Raw genomic sequence first — 23,392 nt, 5'->3', positions numbered from 1 at the left:
GCACAGAATTTATGTCCTCCACAGATTTCTTTGCTTCCCCGCAGAAAAATTACTTTCTGATGGGGAAGCAAAAGGAAGCCAAAAGAGCACTCATGCGACCCTCCCCAGCAATATGTTTCGGGTGCTTAGGGCAGCTGGCAGGGAAGTAAATAACTGTGCGGGAGGGGGCAGGACTGGGGAAGACCTGGCTGGTGGCTCCTGCCCTGCGCCAGGCTCAGCTGCTAGTCACAGCTGGGCTAGGAGAGACAAAACTTCCTCTTATGCTGCACAGCATCCGGAGCTGGGTCATACCCACCCCCAGATTTCTCTCCCACATGCAGGAAACTCTGCAAACTCCCTCCCAACCCCCATCCCGCCACTTCCTGTGCCCATTCCTCCTCAGCTGCAGCAGGGGGAACTGCTCCCCCATCCGCCCAAACCCCATGCATCCAGACCCCCATATACCAAGCCTCACCCCCCACACTCAGAACACCCCTAATGAGCCCCACTCCCCTGTAACCTGGACTATCCTGATGAGCCACCTGCACCTGGATCCTCAGCACCGAGCCCCAACCAGTTGCACCTGGATCCCACCCCACTGAGCTCCAACCATCTTCACTTGGACCCCCCTGCAGAGTCCCATTACTACTGCACCCAGAACCTCTAACAAGCCCCTATGCATCCAGATCCTCCCCGCAACCAGATCCCCCACTGAACCATCCACACCCAGACTGCCCCACACAGAACCCTCTCAACCCACATCTGGATGCCCACACCTTAAGCCCCTCCACACTTGGATCCTGCTTTGCTGAGCCTGCCTGCTCACACTGAGGGGCAAGGCCCTGGGGTGTTTCTGGGGCAGGGTGGGTTCTTGCGCTGTGACAGGGTTGGTTGCAGCCTCACCGCTGAGTCCGTGTCCTGGGGTGGGGAGGAGCCGCACAGTGATCTCCCACCTCTGTGCAGCCAGTGGCCTGTGCACCCCAATGCCATACTGGAGCCTCCACATTTATTTGACCAATAAAATTTGCAGAATTCTGCACAATTTTAAAATATTGCATGCAGAATTTTTAATGTATTCGCACAGAATGCCCTCAGGATTGTAAAATTTAGAATCTGTCTACACTAGACTTTACCATGAGTTTGTTGACTGCCAACTATCTTCAGGTTTCAGAGTAGCAGCCGTGTTAGTCTGTATCCGCAAAAAGAAAAGGAGGACTTGTGGCACCTTAGAGACTAACAAATTTGAGCATAAGCTTTCGTTCAGGCACTTAGCACATTTATAAAGGCTATTGTGGACACTTACCACTCCTTTGATCTAGAACAAACATTTCTAGCCTAGATGGAGTTAACTATAACCAGAGTAAGCCACAAAGAAAACTTGAAAGGCAAATGGATTCATAATGCAAGATCCATTTCCCAAAGAGAGTACTGCTAGCCAATTATCATACTTCCAGAATCTCTTGTACTCATGCTAAGCATTATTGGGGAAACGTACTAGTAGTTAAACTGTATATCCATACCCTCTGTTCTTCATATATAGAAAATCTATCAGAAACAAGATATATGTTTTGTTGAGGCTTGCCAAACATGAAGTATGCTAGGTATGACCTAGGCTGGGGATGGTCGGTACAGATGTTTTTGTACACTAAAATATGGGTATGAAACTAAATAAGAAAGAGAAGTAAGGTCTGTAATAATACAGCGGAATTTTCTACTTGTAATAAACAAGTAATTGAGCTCATATCTTGGGACATGTTACATTTTTTAATTACTGCAAGACTGTTCTCCAGACTGGTAATGTACAAACCTCTATGCTTGGGCTGATTTAATAAATTGATGGAGCCAAGTTATCTAATGTCTAGTTAATCAACAATTTAAACAAAACTACTAAGAGCATCCATCAAAACTGACTTGTGAAGTCTGATAAGAAAAGATATTTAAAAAAAACAGATAGATGCTTTCATTCGGTTCCAAAGGGTTGCAACTCCTCTTTCAACCCACAAATCTGATTCAGTCATTGGCCTTCAGAGAAAAGCACTGATAGATGGCAGAGCATCCATCTCTCAGGCAGTCATAAAATTATTTCATGTAATCCACACCCACTGAGTCGTAGAAGCCTTGGAAGCACTTGGACTTTTTTGGGACACATGATAAAAACAGATTATAGAAGTTCCTTTCATTCAAGAATAGATGGACAAAATAAGGTAGAGAGAGGCTTCCTGAGCCAAGTGAAAAGGGAAATCACCTTGGGAACATGCTTAATCACTAATTTCTCTTAATGAAATTCCAGTTAAGGATCCCTAGTGGGCAGAGCTCAAACACTCCTCAAGACAATCTGTAACTCTAGGCAAAACTTCAGAGTGCTGCCCCTATGGGCGAAGCTAAATACAGTGGGCAGGGGGTCTATGTACAACAAGTGGAGCTCTATACAGTGTACTACGTGGCTACGTAGTACACTGGCCAGACTTCTATGGTACAGTGTGTGGCGGTATGGTACAGCAGGTAGAGCTGAGAGTTTCTATGCAAGGTGAGTGGGGGCTGTATGGTACAGTGGGCAGAGTTCTGGGCAGAGGGCTGACAGCATGGTGGTTGAAGGCAACAGGTGTGCCCGTAACAGGGATAGCTCCAGGAGAGCAGTATTGGCAGCAGCAGGAGAAGTACAGGCCATGAACATTAAAAAAAAAAATGCTTCTGCCGGAAATCTGCCACTTTAGGCAGCTACTTAGTTTGTCTGTGGCTAGAAGGCCCCGGCAGAGCTTGAAACAATGCTGCCAATTCAATTCATGATTTTATCATAAGCCTTGTGATACTTAGTGTTTTTCTTCAATTCCCAGCTCCTGGAGTCCTATGATCATTCAACTTCAGAAACAAGCTTGAACATGTGAACCAAAATGACTCAAAAACCAAAACGAAAGAAAGAATCCAAAATTTTTTATTTTTAATTTTTCAATTTTGGGGGTCCTGACATGATTTTTCAATGAGTGGGGTTGGCAATTCTGAATTCACACGCTTTCTTGAATAAACAGATGTCTAATAGAAGGGCTATTCAAAAGCTGAAGAATCCAAAACTTTCCTCTGTTTGAAACCAGGACAACCCCCACAGGGATATGAAGCCTAATTTTCTTGGGGAGTTCATACTCTAGTTCAACCACAAGTTTTTGGGGCTAGATACAGACTCACTGGGCAAAATTTTGTCACCTTTTGTCACACTTGGACTTTTTTGGGACACATGATAAAAACAGATTATAGAAGTTCCTTTCATTCACGAATAGATGGACAAAATAAGGTAGAGAGAGGCTTCCTGAGCCAAGTGAAAAGGGAAATCACCTTGGGAACATGCTTCATCACTAATTTCTCTTAATGAAATTCCAGTTAAGGATCCCTAGTGGGCAGAGCTCAAACACTCCTCAAGACACAGAGTAACTGACTCCTGAGGGTAATATAGGGCCAGTGCACCTGTGCTGGATCAGCATACCCCTTAAATTGATTAATTAGGCCTCTAGAGCAAGGGCATCTGATTAGAGTACCTTCCTAACAAGGGAGCTTAATTGAAGTGATTAATACCACATGTGGGGAGAAACTAAAAGAAGAAATAAAAAGTTAGTAGCTCAGTGAGAGGAGAGCCCTGAGGCACACAAGGCTGGGGGCCAGTACAAGCCTGAGACAGACCCAACAGGTGAGAGATTGATTCCTGTGGGGAAACCCTGAAGAGGAGGGTTTAGGGAATCTTGTGGATTCCTGCTGGACAAAGGGAGTAGACTGGTAAGTCTTATGAAAATAGACTTGGAACAGTGGGCCAAGACAGCTGGACTTTGAACTGATTAAATTTGAGGGCTGAGACAGCTGAATTTGTCCCTGTGATAGGGGTAAAAGGAATTATTTTATTTTCTTCTGAGTTAATAAAACTGGTCCTGAAGAACAGGACTTCCTGAATGATCTTGACTTCATGTGTATACTTCCAAAATGCTTTTGGGAAAATTTTTGTTTACTGCCCGTGACCTGTCCGTGACTTTTACTAAAAATACCCGTAACTAAAACATAGCCTTATCGAGGACTAAAGGATGAAAATGAACATAGAAGAATGCCAATTAGTGCAGTTGCGATTTCCACACCTGGATATGAATGTTACAGCCAGTCAACTGAAGAGTTCAGAATTCCAACAATATAGATGGGAAGTTCTTCTCCACCCACAATAAGACTCTGTGAGTGTAATGCTGCCTTGCTCTTTCTTATCTCTGTTAATATTTGCCACAGTAAGAAGGGTGTAAAGTCACGTGAAAATCCTAAATTCAAATATTATATTCCATGCATAGCACATCCTGAATGGCAAAATTAACAAAAAAAAATCTTAGATATATTCAGAATATGATCCCAGTCCTCATCTGCCTGTGAAGAAAAGTATTTCAGATTAAGGATACAGGCCAGTTGGTTAATCAAAGTAGATAGCTCATATCTCAAAGAGCGGGGTTACAAAGAATCCAACTCTCCTCTGGATGAGATTTCCACCCATTCATATATCATCCTAAATATTGCCTATATATCAATATGAAGGCACAGAGCTAATAGGTGAAGAAAATACTTTCTCCCTTTTAGAAATTAGGCAGGTTATTGAAGAAGGGAAAAGAACTGTGTGTGGTCAGCCGGAGAGCCACCAGGGAGTTGAACCCTCTTTCCAACTGTTGCTATCCTCAGTAGAACACCATTTTTTTCTCCACTGCCAATTGTGTGTAATAAGCAACTAAACAATCTAAACTGAGAGCAACTGAGCTGAAGTTGATGTCACCATGGGTACCAGAGGATAAGAGTATAGAGAAATGGACAGACAAAGCCATCTCAAGAGCAATGACAACACTTTCTCTCTCCCCCTGTGGAAAGTAAATTGCTGCCAGGCACCTGTAGCACTGTAATTACCAGTCAGTGGTGACAGGACGCCTTCCCAGGGGGTGCGGGCTCTTCCAGCAGCTTGTGGGTGTTGGTGTCACTCAACCTGCATCACTCTCTGGCAGTGATCAAAAAATAGTGTCTCAGATCTAGAATTGCTGCTTTCCCTGACAGGGAGAGCTTGATGGAATGCCATTCAGAAGATTAGGGGAGAGCAGCAGAGAATGAGTGCCCATCCCCCACCTTAAAACTTCAATAATGAATATACATATCTTAGGGTTCTAACGTTTAATATGCCAGCCCAAAAGCAATATAAAGGGATCCCAACAGCAAATGGAAATTGGGAGGGAGGGGGGAAGAGATCAAACAGACAGAATATAACCACTCTGAAGCAAGCTGCCCAACAAGTTTTGAAAACACTCTGAGGAATCTCCTCAGCCAGAAGTACTAGAGCCACTGACACAGAGTGGTGATCTGAACCCTCAACCCTAACCACCACGGAAAAGAGAGCCCCAAATCCCGGGAGAACCCCGCTGTACAGCCTATAACAGAAGTTCCCTCTCCCATGCTGCCAAAAGGTCTGCTGAGGCAAGCTCCTTAGGAGTAGAAAGGGAATGCTGTTGGTCTGATGCCTCTGACTGTTGAGAGAACATGGGGACTGCACCTAAAACTGTCTCTCAAACTGCTTGGGGGAAAAAAATAAAGTACCATTACATTCAAACAGACCTCAGTGGTTCAGGAGCCAAATTCGTAATCAACATTATCCAAAAGAGCCACAGTAATGTGAATTCATTTTTCCAGTTACTATTTTTATATATATTATTCTCACAGCAAAATGACTGACCCAGAAATATTATTTTATCAACTACAATTGGTTAATAACTTAGATTGGTTAACAATTAAATCACACAGTGTTTTAATATCATGTGCTGCAAAAAGCCACAAGCAACACATTAAAGATCCACTTGTGGCTCTCAAGCCTCAGTCTAAGTATCACTGGTTTAACTATTCCATTCCAGCCAAAACAAGCAGAAAGTGAGATCCTGAGTCTCTTGGAGTCTCTCTCCTGCTGCTATCTACTAACAGGTGACTAGGACCTTATTTATTTATTTATTTATTTGGGATAAGTGAAAGAACAAAGACACCTAGCACAGGGATTCTCAACCTTGAGGCCCCTGCAACATACTATAAAAACTCCACAGTCCAGCTGTGCCACAACGCTGTTTTTCTGCATATAAAAGCCAGGGCTAATGTTAGGGGATAGCAAGCAGGGCAAATGCCCAAGATCCCATGCCACAGGGGGCACTGCGAAGCTAAGGTACTCAGGCTTTGGCTTCAGCCCCAGGTGGTAGGGCTCGTGGCTCCAGGGTGCAGTCCCGCGCAGCAGGGCTTAGGCTTTCTGTCCTGGGTCCTAGTGAGTCTTATACTGGCCATGCTTGGCAGTCTCTCTGAAAACTGCTTGCAGCTGCCCTAGGGGGCCCCAGACCCTGGGTTGAGAACCACGGACCTAGTGTATGCTCACAAAGAAGATGGAGTGGCAGGTGAGATCCTACAAGGGCTGCCAATCCCACAGCAATGGATAAAGTCTGAGGGTGGGACAGGATAATTGCCTTATCCCTGATAGCTTGAAAGGGAATTTGAGACAGACATGATTGGTGCCCTATCCCCAAATGAGTGGTCTTTGCTGTTTGAAGCATAAACAAGAATCCGTTCTCTTCAATTTTCAAAACTTAACTCCTAGAGGGAAAGAAATAAGGAAAAAGTTAAGATACAGCTGCACAGAGGGCTTCTGGTTTAAAAAAAAGATTCGGGAGGTAATAGAAATGGGGAGTCAGGGATATATAAATATATACCTACCTTGATTAATAAATCCTGTCTCCTTTTTTGTTAGTTGATGGAGTCATACCAATCTCTGAGGAGTTGTACTCTTTAGAATGGGGACGGGGAAAGAGAGAGAGAAGGCTCTCGACAAACAAACTTTAGCTGGAATTATTCCATGAAGTACACAAAATACAACAACTAAACCATGCATGAGGAGTTTTGACCCCAGGTCTCCTGCATGTTTAGCAGCACTTACACTGAAATATACATTGTATAACTGTCACCTAGTTTAGATTTATTTTAAATCACTTGTTTCCAAGGTACCTCGACATCCTGAACACTGGATAAAGAAGTTGATTAAATCCAGAAGTGCTATATCCCTGTCTTGTTTATATGATTCAATCCAGTCGTCCACCACAGACTGTCAAGAAAAAGAGAAAATGTATCAGATACTCTTAAAAAGATTTATAAATGCAAATGACTTTTCAGACAGTAATTTTATAACTGAGAATGTACTTCCCACAACTGTGTGAGTACAAATTCAGAAATCAACATGCCTTCCCTTAGCCAGTGGAGACAGAATAAATACTGCTAGAGCCCAGGTCTACATGCATTGTTTTCTAGTGTTATACTAGGATAAATAGTTAGCTGTTCAAAGGCAAAATAATTTAAAAACCAAAACTGTGCTTGAGGTATTTATTCAATCTAACAAGTTTGTTGAGAACAGAAGCATTCTGTCTTATTTCAGAACTCCTCCAAGAAAACATTTTCAGCAGGGTAACGCTCTCTGGGGATAAGCATCTTATTTATTTTGCAAGATGGAAGTTTTCTAATGTTGATAATGGTCAGTGAGCCATGGGTCACAATTTTAAAATAGAGCACATAATTTGATTAAACAGCTGGTGATGGGAAACATTCTAAACTAAAAAATAATAGGTGGAACTTCTTTACGCTGATTGTGGCTGACAACCAAAGAGCCACCTATAGCATTGCAACAAAAAACTGAGCAATGGTCTCAAAGAACTCAAGTGTGGACCACAGTATTGGGGAACATTTACATTACTCATAACAAGGTGTACAAAGTCTGCCATCAACAGTTATGATAGCAGGGAGGGGGACAGACAAGTAGACAGAGGACAAGAGCTGTTTGACATCTATCATATGCTAGGTCACCATGGATGAAGAGCAGGCTCAGCTGCTTGATAAGTTAAGGCACTAAATGAACACTGACCATCAGTGGAAGAGGGCAATCAAGGAGTAAGAGAGAGTGTATGGCACAGACACAAACCCAGCTAGAAAGTGTGCAAAGACACACACTAGAAATGTATTCAGATGTTCCCCATGCACCAACTTAATCCTAAAAACCTAATGCTGGTACTCTATAATTGCTGGGGCAGAAGCAGAGATGTCACATGGTATTACAGCAGCTGATGCAGGCAAGGAAAATGGTAGAGGCGGAGACAATGGAAAAAAGCTAGGAAAGAGCATCAGCCTCTCTGAAGGAGCAAGAAGAGGGTATGAGGTTCCTCTAGACCCCACTACCATGAAATCTGTGTCTTCTGAGAGAAGTAAAATATGTCAGGGTTCTTCTCATTTCCCAACACTATCACCCCTTAATTTAGGGAGCAACATTACTAAAACCCTTAGTTTCCTTAGTTCCAAAGATGAACAGCATAGCAATACAATTACACACATTTTTATTTGAGTAAAATGTTACTATGTTTATTTATGTTACATGATGGAAAGGAAACCAGCTTTTTCTATTATTTTAAGAGAGAGAGAACTTTACGCAGAAGCCAGATTTTTTATTATTCTGGGGCAATGTCTTGTGCAAGTTTTCTTTTGACTTAAGACACTACTTTGGAAAGGTTAGCTTTACAGGGAATTTCTTTAAAATTAGTAAGAATTCCAGTTTTACTCATAACTGGTTTCTGCACCCTAACAGTGGTTGGAAAACAATGGGAGGAAAGAGAAGGTGTAGTCTCCAAACAGTTGGGTAAAGCAACTCTTTAAAGGAATTCTGCCACTTTTCAAGCTGCTATAAATGTAGGACCTCAGAAGGTCCATGTGCAATTTCTAAATCAGCAACAAATGCTGACACCCCCAGGTGGCATACGCTTACCAGGGTTCTGCTGTCAGCTGACCAACGAAGAGGGTCAAGGAGGATAATTATATACCAGAAGTCACAGACTTAGCATGAGATAAGCCAACACACACTGATGAGCCTAAACCAGAACCCTTGTTCAGAAATGCCCCCCTGCTCCAGTTAATCCAGGAGAGCAGGAAGACAAGACGAGCCATCAGTGAGACGCTTGGCACTCAGAGTTTCTCTCTGGCTTTGTGCTTTGGCACGTTTCATAATGAGAAGCCTTGGCTTTGAGAGGTTTATCAGCCACTTAGTCGGTCTCACTCACTCACTCACTCACACACACACTCCTTGAGAAGTCTTACAAAACTAAACTATTGGATCTTCTACTTGCAAAATAAAACAAGGCAGAAAAGTTTGGCCTCAAACTAAAATATCAGTTTTGTGCTGCATCATTACATTTTGCGCCGGTATTTTCTGTGTGGATTCCCATTTGATTTAAAAATACGTTCTATGAACTGGTAGCGTATTACTTTCCCACATCAGTGTTTCTCAAACTGAGTCCTCAGTTCAAAAAAAATGAAATCAGTTCTACCCCTCCTCCCCCCGCAACCTCACATTTGCGTAGGTGAAGGGATACCCATCTTAATTTGGTCAACTTCCCTGCAACCTGCCTCATACTTTGAAAAATGCTTGAGTATATCTGCATGATATGATACTTCCTCACCTTTCTTACATCCTTTGATGAGCAATGAAACAGTTAAAGTTGAGGTTTAAAGTATCAGTGGCATCTGAGTTAGCACCCATAAAAATGAATGATGCAGTTCACACCTGAGAGCTATTCTTTCAGTCTCTCTACAAACTCAAGCATATATCTATATATCGCTTTTACCCACTTCACACTTTTGAGGCTTTCTTTGCAACCATAAGAGCAAGAGACTGCTTTTTTTAAACGAAAACTAAAACTCTAGAGAACATTTAAAAGCTCTCTTCCCACTTCTCTCATCTAATATTTTGTGCCCTCCCACAGCACTGTCTCGCACACTTTGGGAAATGCTGCTCTAATGATGACATAGGTATTCCTCACTCACATATGTTGGAGTTTAAAAATTGTTTTCAGAACTGAAACTGGCTGAGACCTGATGTGCGTCTCCTCTACCCATGTAGCCACATGAAATTTTCTAAAGCTTACCATGTGACATTGTTTCACAACAATCAACACAGAATCATAGGACTGGAAGGGTCCTCAAGAAGTCATCTAGTCCAGTCCCCTGAGCTCATGGTAAGACTAAGTATTATCTAGACCATTCCTGACAGGTGTTTGTCTAACAAGCTCTTAATTTATTTTAGCCTCCTCTCATTTTCATTGGCATTCACTATGTTAAACAGCCAATCACCAACAACCTTCCTGGTGAAAACCGAACCAAAGAAATCATTAAGCACCTCTGCCATTTTCTGTTATTGTTCCCCCCCTCGAGTAACAGGCCTGTCCTTGGTCTTCCTCTTGCTTATAATGTATTTGTAGACTGTTTTCTGGTTACACTTTATGTCTCTAGCTAGTTTGATCTCATTGTGTGCCTTGGCCTTTCTAATTTTGTCCCTACATCAGAGATGCAACCCTGTGTTCTGGGTGTCCCTAAGCCTCTGATTGCCAGAAGCTGAAACTGTATCACAGGGGATGGATCACTCTCTAATTGCCATGTTCAACACACCAGTCTTATATCATTAGAACATAAGAATGGCTGCACTGGATCAGACCAATGGTCCATCTAGCCCAGTATCCTGTCTTCTGACGTTCACTAATGCCAGATGCTTCAGAGAGAATGAACAGAACAGGGCAATTAGCGAGTGACCCATCCTGTCATGCAGTTTCAGCTTCTGCAGGCAGAGGGCTTGTCTACACTGAAAAAACAGCCCCCGAGCGCAGCAAGTTTCAGCGCTGTAAACTGCCAGTGTAAACAGTGCACCAGCAGTGGTAGCTATGCCTCTCGTGGAGATTTTTTTTTTTTTTTTTTGAAGAGTGCTGGGAGAGCTCTCTCCCAGCGCTCTGCCATGACTACACAAGCCACATTAAAGCAGTGCCATGGCAGCACTTTAGCATTGCCAGTGTGGGCTAGCCCAGAGGCTTAGGGACACCCAGAGCACAGGGTTGCATCCTTGATCATCCTGACTAATAGCCACTGATGGACCTATCCTCCATGAATTTATCTAATTCTTTTTTGAACCCAGTTATATTTTTGGCCTTGACAGCATCTCCTGCCAATGAGTTCCACATGTTGACTGCCTTGTGTGAAGAAGTACTTATGTTTGCTTTAAACCTGCTGCCTATTAATTTCATTGGGAGACACCTGTGTGAAGGAGTAAATGATACTTCCTTATTCACTTTATCCACACCATTCATGATTTTATAGACCTCTATCATATGCCCCACCCCCCAGCACCCCACCAGTCCTCTCTTTTCAAAAAATAAGCAGTCCCATTCTTTTTAGTCTCCTCATACAGAAGCTGTTTCATACCCCTGTCAGGGTTCCTTCCCCACTCTGAACTCTGGGGTACAGATGTGGGGACCTGCATGAAAGACCCCCTAAACTTATATTCCACCAGCTTAGGTTAAAAACTTCCCCAAGGCACAAATTCCTTTCCTTGTCCTTGGACAGAATTGCTGCCACCACCAAGTGATTTAAACAAACATTCAGGGAGGGGCCACTTGGAGCCCTATTTCCCCCCCCCAGGCAAAATATCCCCCCCAAATCCTTTTACCCCCTTTCCTGGGAAGGCTTGAGAATAATATACCAACCAAATAGGTTAACAAGGTGAGCACAGACCAGACCCTGGGGTTTTTAGGACACTAAAAACCGATCAGGTTCTTAAAAGAAGAATTTTATTATAAAAAAAAAGTAAAAGAAGCACCTCTGTAAAATCAGGATGGAAGGTAATTTTACAGGGTAATAAAAAGATTTAAAACACAGAGGATTCCCCTCTTGGCTCAACTTGAAAGTTACAAAACAGGAATAAACCTCCCTCTTGGCACAGGGAAAATTCACAAACTAAAACAAAAGATAATCTAATGTATTTCCTTGCAATTACTTACAATTTCTGTAATTTTAGTTGTATCATTTCAGTAGGAGTTGGATTACCTGCTTGGTCTCTCTCTCTGTCTCCAGAGAGAACAAAATAAAGAGCACGAACAAAACCTCCTTTCTGCTGCCCCCCCCGGCAGATTTGAAAGTATCTTCTTTCCCTATTGGTCCTTCTGGTCAGGTGCCAACTAGGTTAATTGAACTGATTAACCCCTTGCAGGTAAGTGATTCTGTACCTCCTGCCCAGAGTGATTTTATCTTACTGCATACATAAAGGTTGTTATCCTTCCCTTTATATTTATGACAACCCCTAATTTTTTGTTGTATTTCTCTCTATACTTTTTCAAATTCTAACATAGCTTGTTTGAGATGCGGAGACCAGAACTGCACACACTATTCCAGATGAGGATTACCATGGATTTATATAGTGGCATTATGATCTTTTTGGTCTTATTTTCTATCCCTTCCCAAACGTTCTAACTTTCTGTTACCTTTCTTGACTGAGCAGATGTTTCCAGAGAACTATCCACAATGATTCCAAGATCTTTTTCTTGAGCGATAACAGTTAATTTAGACCCCATTATTTTGAATGTATAGTCGGGATGTTTTCCAATGTGCATTACTTTGCATTTATCAGTACTGAATTTCATCTGCCATTTTGTTCCCCAGTCACCCAGTTTTGTGAGATCCCTTTGTAACTCTTCGCAATCTGCTTTGGACTTAACTATCTTGAGTAATTTTGTATCACCTGCAGCCTTTGCCCCTTCTCCCCCATCCCCCCAATTGTTTACCCCTTTTTCCAAATAATTTATGAATACGTTGAACAGTACTGGTACCAGTTCAGATCCTTGGGGGACATTACTATTTACCTCTTTCCACTGTGAAAACTGAGCATTTAGTCCTGCCTTTTGTTCAGACAGTTACTTATCTATGAGGGAGTCCTTCTTGTCCCATGACAGTTTACTCTGCTTAAGAGTCCTTGATGAGGGACCTTGTCAAAGGCTTTCTGAAAGTCCAAATAAACTATATCCACTGGATCACCCTTCTCCACGTTTGTTGACTTTCTCAAAGAATTCTAATAGGTTGATGAGACATGATTTCCCTTTACAAAAGCCAAGTTGACTCTTCCCCAATATAACATGTTCATCTCTATGCCTGATAATTCTGTTCTTTACTATAGTTTCAACCAATTTGGCTTGTACTGAAGTTAGATTTACTGGCCTGTAATTGCCAGGATTGCCTCTAGAGCCTTTTTTAAAAATTGGTGTCACATTAGCTACCCTCCAGTCATCTGGTACAGAGATTGATTTAAGTAATAAGTTACACATCACAGTTAGTCGTTCTGCAGTTTCATATTTGAGTACCTTAAGAACTCTTGGGTAAATGCTATACACTCCTGATGACTTACTAGTTTAATTTATAAATTTGTTCCAACACCTCCTCTACTGACACCTCAATCTGCGACGGTTCCTCAGTTTTGTCATCTAAAAAGACCCGCTCAGGTGCGTGAATCTCCCTCACATCCTCTGCAGTGAAGACAGATGCAAAGAACTCATTTAGCTTCTTTGCACTTGCCTGGTCTTCCTTGAGTGCTCCTTTAGTACCTTGATTGTACAGTGCCCCCTCTGATTGTTTGGCAGGTTTCCTGCAGCTGGTGTACTTAAGTTTTTTGCAGTTAGTTTTTGTGTCTTTTGCTAGTTGCTCTTCAAATTATTTTTTGGCCTTTTATACTTGACTTGCTAGAATTTATGCTCATTTCTATTTTCCTTCATTGGATTTGACCTCCAATTTTTAAACTTTTTTTTTCCTCTCTAACTACCTCTTTCTCTCTGTTGTTTAGCCATGGTGGCATGTTTTTGTTCTCTTTCTTTCTTTCTTTCTTTTTTAAATATGGGCGTATACAATTAGTTTGAGCCTCTATTATGGCACTATTCACAGACATACACCAAAGAATTACCAGTGGAAAAAAATCTTCTATTCCTTCTCATGCAGGGGGATACTGAATGCCTATCAGAGAAAATAACTTACAGGTAAGATTAAAACCTTCTGTCTGATGAGTGCGTAGCCAGCAAGCCTAACCAAAGGTTTGGTGCTAGCAGTAAACAAACATACCGAGCATGAAGGCACCACTAAACAGATGGAGGGAAAAGGCCTTCACTTAACATTTTAATAATTATCCTTTTTGCAGCTTTAATTTTTGTTTACTATAGCACATGGTTTTCTGCTACATGGTCCATACCTTGTGCAAAAATCAGCAATAAATCTTAATCTGCCTGGGTGGCTTGAAGGCAGAAGCAAGTGCCCTGATACTTAAGTGCTCTGGTGTCTATTTTATTCCCTGTAGACCTGGAAAATGGTTACTTACATGTTAATTAGCATAACTCTTGGTCTTCAAGATGTGCTGTACACATATCTATTCCACTTTAAGTGCGTGCATGCCCAGTGTATTCAAGTCGGAGAGTTTTCACTACCAGTCCCAAAGAGGTGGCTCTTGAGCCCCACATCTGCTCATAGAATCAAGAATCATAAAAATGGTAGGGCTGGGCAGACCTTGAGGGGTCATCTAGTGCTAACCCTTGCGCTGAGGCAGAACCAAGTATACCTGGGCCATCCCTGATAGATGTTTGTCTAACCTGTTCTCAAAAACCTCCTGTGACAGACTCCATACCTTCCTTGAAAACCTATTCCAGTGCTTTGGTATCCTTATAATTAGAAAGTTTTTCCTAATATCTAACCTAAATCTCAATTGCTGAAGAGTAAGCCCATTACTTCTTCGCTTACCTTCAGTGGACATGGAGACCAGACTGTTATCCATCACTGTCCTCTTTAGAACAGCCCTTAACATACTTGAAGACTTATCAGGTTCCTCCCTCAGTCTTCTCTTCTCAAGACTAAACATGTCCAATTTTTTTTTAAACTTTTCTTCAGAGGTCAGGGTATCTAAATTTTGTTTATCATTTGTGTTGCTTTCCTCTGGACTTTCTCCAATTTATCTACATCTCTCCTAAAGCGTGGTGTGCAGAATTGGACACAGTACTCCAGTGGAGAACTCACCAGTGCCGAGTAGGGGAACAATTATCTTTCATGTCTTACATATGATACTCCTGTTAATACACCCCAAAATATTAGCTTTTTTTGCAATGGCATCACATTGTTGACTCATTCAATTTGTGATCCACTAGAACATCCAGATCCTTTTCAGCAGTACTACCCTCTAGCCAATTATTCCCCATTTTGTACCTGTGCAATTGATTTTTCCTTCCTACATGAAGTACTTTCCAGTTCATAGAATTTCATCTTTTTGAATTCAGACCAATTCTCCAATTTGTCAAGGTGATTTTGAATTCTAATCCAGTCCTACAAAGGGCTTGCAACTTCTCCCAGCCTGGTGTCATCTGCAGATTTCATAAATTCATCATAGGGTACTTAAGGATCCACTCCATGATCCAGGTCATTAACGAGAATGCTGAACAGTATTGGACCCAGAATCGACCCGTGTGACCTCACTAGATATGCACTCCCAGATTGATAGCAAACTGTTGATAACCACTCCGAATAAAAGATTTCAACCAGCAGTGCACCCTCCTTATAGTAATTTCATCTAGATGGCATTTCCCTAGTTTGCTTATGCACACGTAGGACTGTATCAAAAGCCTTACTGAAATCAAAATATATCACTGTTTCTTCTCCCTATCCACTAGGCTAGTAACCCTGTTGAAGAAAATTAGGTTGGTTTGGCATAATTTTTTCTTAACAAATCCATGCTGGTTATTCCTAATAACCCTATTATCCTCTCGAGGCTTACAAAATGATTTTTTAATTAATTTGTTCCAATATCCTTCCATGTACTGAAGTTCGGTTGACTGTTCTATAATTCCATGGGTTCTCTTTTTTCCCCCTTGCTAAAGGGGGGTACTCTACTTGCTCTTCCACAGTTGTCTAGAACTGCACCCGTGCTCCATGAGTTCTCAGAGATAATTGTTAACTGTTCCACGACTGCATCAGCTAGTTCCTTAAGTACCCTATGATGAATTTCATCAGGTTCTGCCGACTTGGATACATCTAACTTATCTAAATATTCTTTTAAAAGAATTCTTTCCCTATTTTGGCTTGTGTTCCTTCCCCCTTGTTGTTAATACTGTGTTAAGTATCTGGTCACACAACTTTTTTAGTGAAGACTGAAGCAAAGCAGGTTTCAGAGTAGCAGCCGTGTTAGTCTGTATTCGCAAAAAGAAAAGGAGTACTTGTGGCACCTCAGAAACTAACCAATTTATTTAAGCATAAGCTTTCGTGAGCTACAGCTCACTTCATCGGATGCATTCAGTGGAAAATACAGTGGGGAAATTTATATACATAGAGAACATTGTTTCATGTTCAAATAAATTTGTTAGTCTCTAAGGTGCCAAAAGTACTCCTTTTCTTGAAGGAAACATCTCAACCTTCTTAAGGTCATCCATTATTAGCTCTCCTTCCCTCCTAAATAGCGAAATTACACTTTCCTTTGTCTCATGTTTCTAATGTGTTTATACAACCTCTTATTGCCTCATCCCACCAGCTGAAGGTAAAAAGGGGCAGAGCCACACAATCATTCTTCAGTTCCTTCATCTGAGAAGCATGATGGAAATAAGACTAACACAGAAGGAAGGAGGGGGGGCATGTTGTGGAATAAATATGTGCACAACACATCTCAAATTACTAGAGTTACAGTACAGGTAAGTAAGCATTTTTTCTTCAAGTACTTGTATACACCCAAAATGGAACAGATATGACTTTCAAACAGTATTCCCTCTGATGATGGGAGCTGAAGGTTGCATAACAATTTTCCAATATCTGGATCAGCCCTCGAACCAGTTGTGATGGTATAATGCTTTACAAAAGGTATGTACTGTGACTAAGTTGTCTCTTTGCAAATGTCCATGTGGCACATAGGTCTTAGAAATGCTACTGAGATCTGGTGGAATAAGCCGATAATTTTTGAGAAGGCAATACTTTAGTTACATCATAATAGGTTTAAGAACAGGAAGAACCAAGAACCACCAGGTTTAAGTCTCAAGATAGAACTGAATCTCTAACTGGTTGTTTCAGAGTAGCAGCCGTGTTAGTCTGTATTCGCAGAAAGAAAAGGAGTACTTGTGGCACCTTAGAGCTGTAGCTCATGAAAGCTTATGCTCAAATAAATTTGTTAGTCTCTAAGGTGCCACAAGTACTTCCTTTTCTTCTAACTAGTGGGTAAATTCTTATAATCCATTAAAAAAACCTACCAAACAGAGTGTGGAAAAAATGGAACATCCTAGCATAAGATGGCAGTTAACAGAACTGATTTGTCCTAGTTTATTAATCAACCCAGCTGAACAAAAGGGAGTGAGTTTACTGCACGTTATCCTCCATTTCTTGACTGAACTGGCCGTAGATCAAACAGATAGTGGGTATTTCTGTATTTCCAGATACAGAAATACCTGCCAATTCTCCTGAGGTGAGCCATTTATAACTGACATGCACTTGATGAAGACCCTTGGAGCCAAGGGCAGACCAAAGGAGAGAACAGTATATTGGTAGTGGAGACTTGTCACTATATACCTCAGATACTCTCTATGGCTCGGTTAGATGCCCACATGATTTGCAACCCTGCAAATCAAGAGCAGCACATCAGTCATCAGGATCCAAGGAAGGAATAATGGAAGCAAGGGATACCATCCGAAATTTCATTTTGCTGATAAACGTGTTTAGCTTTTGCAAATCTAGGACAGTCCTCAGACCTGAGGCATAAAGAAGTACTGAGAGTAGAAATCCCTCCCCTATGTTGAAAGAGCACTCCCTCTCTAGCTCAGATACAGAGGAATCTGCACCTCCCAAAGTGCAGACCCATGAGAGAGGTCGCTGAAAAGTGATATTGTTAACCTATCCAACTATACTCTCAGCCCAGCAGAAGCAGCTGTTCTATCTCGGGGCCTCTCCTTCTGCCCCTCCACCCCCACGAACATGATACAGTTCTGTGGTGACCTAGAATCCTATTTTCGACGTCTCCGACTCAAGGAATATTTCCAAAATACCTCTGAACAGCATACTAATCCACAGAGTTCTCCCTACCAACACTACAGAAAGAGGGATTCTAGGTGGATTCCTCCTGAAGGTCGAAACAGCAGACTGGACTTCTACATAGAGTGCTTCCGCCGACGTGCACGGGCTGAAATTGTGGAAAAGCAGCATCACTTGCCCCATAACCTCAGCCATGCGGAACGCAATGCCATCCACAGCCTCAGAAACAACTCTGACATCATAATCAAAAAGGCTGATAAAGGAGGTGCTGTTGTCATCATGAATAGGTCGGAATATGAACAAGAGGCTGCTCGGCAGGTCTCCAACACGAGTTTCTACAAGCCATTACCCTCTGATCCCACTGAGAGTTACCAAAAGCAACTACAGCATTTGCTCAAGAAACTTCCTGAAAAAGCACAAGATCAAATCCGCACAGACACACCCCTGGAATCCCGACCTGGGATATTCTATCTACTACCCAAGATCCATAAACCTGGAAATCCTGGGCGCCCCATCATCTCAGGCATTGGTACCCTGACAGCAGGATTGTCTGGCTATGTAGACTCCCTCCTCAGGCCCTACGTTACCAGCACTCCCAGCTACCTTCGAGACACCACTGACTTCCTGAGGAAACTTCAATCCATCGGTGATCTTCCTGATAACACCATCCTGGCCACTATGGATGTAGAAGCCCTCTAGACCAACATTCCACACAAAGATGGACTACAAGCCGTCAAGAACACTATCCCCGATACTGACCTGGTAGCTGAACTTTGTGACTTTGTCCTTACCCATAACTACTTCACATTTGGGGACAATGTATACCTTCAGATCAGCGGCACTGCTATGGGTACCCGCATGGCCCCACAGTATGCCAACATTTTTATGGCTGATTTAGAACAACGCTTCCTCAGCTCTCGTCCCCTAAAGCCCCTACTCTACTTGCGCTATATTGATGACATCTTCATCATCTGGACCCATGGAAAAGAAGCCCTTGAGGAATTCTACCATGATTTCAACAATTTCCATCCCACCACCAACCTCAGCCTGGTCCAGTCCACACAAGAGATCCACTTCCTGGACACTACAGTGCTAATAAACAATGGTCACATAAACACCACCCTATACCGGAAACCTACTGACCGCTATTCCTACCTGCATGCCTCCAGCTTTCACCCTGACCACACCACACGATCCATCGTCTACAGCCAAGCTCTGTGATACAACCGCATTTGCTCCAACCCCTCAGACAGAGACAAACACCTACAAGATCTCTGTCAAGCTTTCTTACAACTACAATACCCACCTGCAGAAGTAAAGAAACAGATTGATAGAGCCAGAAGAGTTCCCAGAAGTTACCTACTACAGGACAGGCCTAACAAAGACAATAACAGAACGCCGCTAGCCGTCACCTTCAGCCCCCAACTAAAACCCCTCCAACGCATTATTAAGGATCTACAACCTATCCTGAAGGATGACCCAACACTCTCACAAATCTTGGGAGACAGGCCAGTCCTTGCCTACAGACAGCCCCGCAACCTGAAGCAAATACTCACCAACAACCACATACCACACAACAGAACCACTAACCCAGGAACTTATCCTTGCAACAAAGCCCGTTGCCAATTGTGCCCACATATCTATTCAGAGGACACCATCACAGGGCCTAATAACATCAGCCACACTATCAGAGGCTCGTTCACCTGCACATCCACCAATGTGATATATGCCATCATGTGCCAGCAATGCCCCTCTGCCATATACATTGGTCAAACTGGACAGTCTCTACGTAAAAGAATAAATGGACACAAATCAGATGTCAAGAATTATAACATTCATAAACCAGTCGGAGAACACTTCAATCTCTCTGGTCATGCAATCACAGACATGAAGGTCGCTATCTTAAAACAAAAAAAACTTCAAATCCAGACTCCAGCGAGAAACTGCTGAATTGGAATTCATTTGCAAATTGGATACTATTAATTTAGGCTTAAATAGAGACTGGGAGTGGCTAAGTCATTATGCAAGGTAGCCTGTTTCCTCTTGTTTTTTCCTACCCCCCCCCCCCCCGATGTTCTGGTTTAACTTGGATTTAAACTTGAAGAGTGGTCAGTTTGGATGAGCTATTACCAGCAGGAGAGTGAGTTTGTGTGTGTATGGGGGTGGGGGGGATGTGAGAAAACCTGGATTTGTGCAGGAAATAGCCCAACTTCATTGTCATGCACATTGTGTAAAGAGTTGTCACTTTGGATGGGCTATCACCAGCAGGAGAGTGAATTTGTGTGGGGGGGTGGAGGGTGAGAAAACCTGGATTTGTGCTGGAAATGGCCCACCTGATGATCACTTTAGATAAGCTATTACCAGCAGGACAGTGGGGTGGGAGTAGGTATTGTTTCATATTCTCTGTGTATATATAAAGCCTGCTGCAGTTTCCATGATATGCATCTGAGGAAGTGAGCTGTAGCTCACGAAAGCTTATGCTCTAATAAATTGGTTAGTCTCTAAGGTGCCAAAAGTACTCCTTTTCTTTTTGCGAATACAGACTAACACGGCTGTTACTCTGAAACCTGAAATTAAATCATGTAACCTATCTTCACAGTTCTCAGAATTCACTGATCCAAAAAAAATGGCACAACTTGTTTCCAAGGGAAGTGATTGGGAGGAAAGCAGTCACAGACGGCTTTGGAACAGATGAGTGTCGGTGTGATGTGTCTAGAGTAGTAGGATCTGGTGGCCTTCAGAGTTTTAAGATGCCCCTGAGACTTATCAGCCTGTCTGGAAGCGTACTAAAGCTGTCTATACAGAGATGTGTATTGCCTCCTCTGTAAGGCTGCTGTACAGAACCCAAGACAACAAGCCAAGTAGTGATGCTTGAGAATCCTTGAGAAAATGCAACGCTTCATCAGTCTTGTCAGAGAAGAGACTGCATCCCCCAAAAGGTAGTTCCTCAAGAGTCTGTTGTATTTCTATAGGGATCCCAGACAACTAAAGCCATGAGGCTCTATGCTTTGTGACAGATGTCACCACTGCCCCAGAAGCTGTGTCACCAGCAAAAAGTGCTGCCCGAAAAGAAGTCCTTGCAACAAAATGGCCCTCCATAACCAAGGAATTAAACTCTTCTCAAACATCGTCTGGGAGATTGTCTAATACTGTAATGAAATCCCAGTTTAAAAGGTCATATTTTGAAAGTAATGCCTGATAGTTAAGCACATACATTTGAAGGCAGTTTACCTCTTGCCCAAACAATAGCGGTATCTTCGGCAACAACCATCGCTGTTCTCATCCCAAAGTCTATGACAATGCAGAACAGAAGTGGGGATAGTATGGCAACCTTGACTTACACCAGAAAATCTTAAAACTATTCTTTGTGTCTGCTCTCTAGCCTAGCATGCAGACTTGTCATACAAGACATATCAAAACAACAATCTTTGCTAGAATTCCGTAGTGTGTCAAGATCTTCCAGAGTGCTTCTCTGTGGACACTAACAAATGCTTCTGTAACATCAGTGAAGTTAAAAATAATCTTCGGCAGGTATTCCAAGCTTTTCTCAATAAATCTTCTCAGGGAATATAGGTAAGTTTGCTATTTCTTCGCATCACTGAATGTGTGTTAATGGTTCTGGCTGGTTGAGCACAGCCTTGTCATGTTTCATCCAACAGGTTTCCACTATGTTAAAAGTGTACCGTCCAAAGCCTTCACAATGCCTCAACAATTTGAGAACTGTGATGTCAGGTGTTTGGATACTAGAAAAAGCTTTTTATAATCCCTTCTCTTGTACACCTTCTCAGCTTCTCTTGCTTTGCTTTCCATCTATTCTCTCATCTCTTCTGGCTGATCTTTTAACTTCCTTGTCTTTATTGGCATATTTTTGTTCTAGAATAGCTGGGACAGTACCTTGACATGATGGGAAGGCTTGAGAGCTCTGAAGACCCTGAAAGCTATGCTGGACGGAGTGTAATTCTTTGTAGGGTCACCAAAGACAGATAGGTCAAAGGGTAGAAGCCAGATTAAACATACCTTCCTGGTAGGTTGTTGAGAGTCAGGCTAACAAATGTAAAAAATGCTGTTACAGAAACAAAAATCATAGGCAAGTGTCAGACTTGCAAATACAAACACCAACTGTAGAGAACTACAATCCACTGGACAGAAGACAAGATAGTTCTGGCCAACCAGTAAATCTAGCCAACATTGTAATGATGGAGAATCAAAGCCACAAGGAAGCTCTCCATCTGAAACAGGGTATCTTCACAAGTAAGGTTAAGAAAAGAATTCGGTGTTAGAATGTTAGATCGCTTTGGAGCACATGCAGACTGCCATGAGTTATCAGAGAAATTAAAATCTTTGGCCTAATTATACTTGAACTGAGTGAGATGAGATGGACTGGAAAAGGCAAATTATCAGTGTGACTGTTCCCTATTCGGATGATAAACATCAGAAATAAGAAGGCTTATTATTGAGTAAGGAAGCTACTGAAAGAATGGGAACCTGTTAATTTAAGAATACAGACTGCTCACTGACGATCTATGCAAAAGACACAGTTGTTCAGTACTAACTAATAATGACAAACTGATCAAAGACTGTTTTTATGAGAGACAGCAGAGTACCCTTGGCAATACCAAGGAATATGACATCCTTATCCTGATGGGAGATCTAAATGCACAGGTTGTTGTTGATAATACTGGATATGAACACATTATGAGCAGATATGGCATCCTAAGGCAGAATGAAAATGGTGAATATTTTGTTGAACTCTGCAGACAAGATCATCTTTGCATTTGGGGAAACACTATTCTCACACAAGAACAGAAACTGACAAGAAGATCAAATGATGTCTTCATCCAGAAGTAGCTTGAACACGTTCTCATTAGTAGGTCTTGGTGAAGATAACTGTTGCACACCAGGGTGTATACAAGCTCTGATGTTGGAAGTGACCATCTTGTCACTGGGACAATCAAAATAAAACTAAAGACGACATATTCACTCAAGGCAGTGAGCATAATAGTAGAAATTTAGCAGATGTGTCAGCAAAGGTGCATTTCAAGGTGCAACTCCCCAGTAGATTCGTAGAGTTAAAAACACTGACAGATGACATAGAAAAACTAGAGTCTGAAGAAGACCTCTGTGTAAGCTCGAATGCTTGTTTCTCTCACTAACAGAAGTTGGTCCAACAAAAATATTACCTCGTCTCTCTAATATCCTGGGACCAACATGGCTACAACAACGCTGCATAGAAGAACAATGGAAGCTTTTCAAAGAAGCAAGTGTGGATGCAGCCAGGATTACAGTAATGGTGAGAACATATAAGAAAGAAGAATGCCTCCAACCAAATGCATGTAGGTTTGTTGGTGAGAGGAACAAATTAAATAAGAGAATTCAACACCGCCACATTCCCATTGCCAATGTCCCACACATCCTCTTCCCACTCCGTCTAGTCCCCTTCCCTGCCCCATCACCTGACCAACCAACCCCTCCCTCCGTCTACTCCTCCCCTCCCAGAGAGCATTTGCCT

At 42.2% G+C, this 23,392-nt stretch overlaps 1 protein-coding gene across 5 annotated transcripts in view; it reads right to left on the bottom strand.

The window, feature by feature from the left end:
* STAG1 (STAG1 cohesin complex component) overlaps positions 1–23,392 on the bottom strand; it is a 381,779-nt gene that overhangs the window by 260,285 nt on the left and 98,102 nt on the right. For all 5 annotated transcript variants that reach the window (XM_084638723.1, XM_084638721.1, XM_084638725.1 and 2 more), the window contains one exon: positions 7,006–7,102. In XM_084638723.1, coding sequence (XP_084494849.1) covers positions 7,006–7,102 — 97 coding nt within the window. The remainder of the gene's footprint in view (positions 1–7,005; positions 7,103–23,392) is intronic.

The sequence above is a fragment of the Lepidochelys olivacea genome (genome assembly GCF_965140295.1).
Source record: "Lepidochelys olivacea isolate rLepOli2 genome assembly, chromosome: 9".
NCBI classification, from domain to species: Eukaryota; Metazoa; Chordata; order Testudines; family Cheloniidae; genus Lepidochelys; species Lepidochelys olivacea.
The sequence above is the reverse complement of the archived record's forward strand: the minus strand, read 5'-3'. Positions and strand labels throughout refer to the sequence as shown.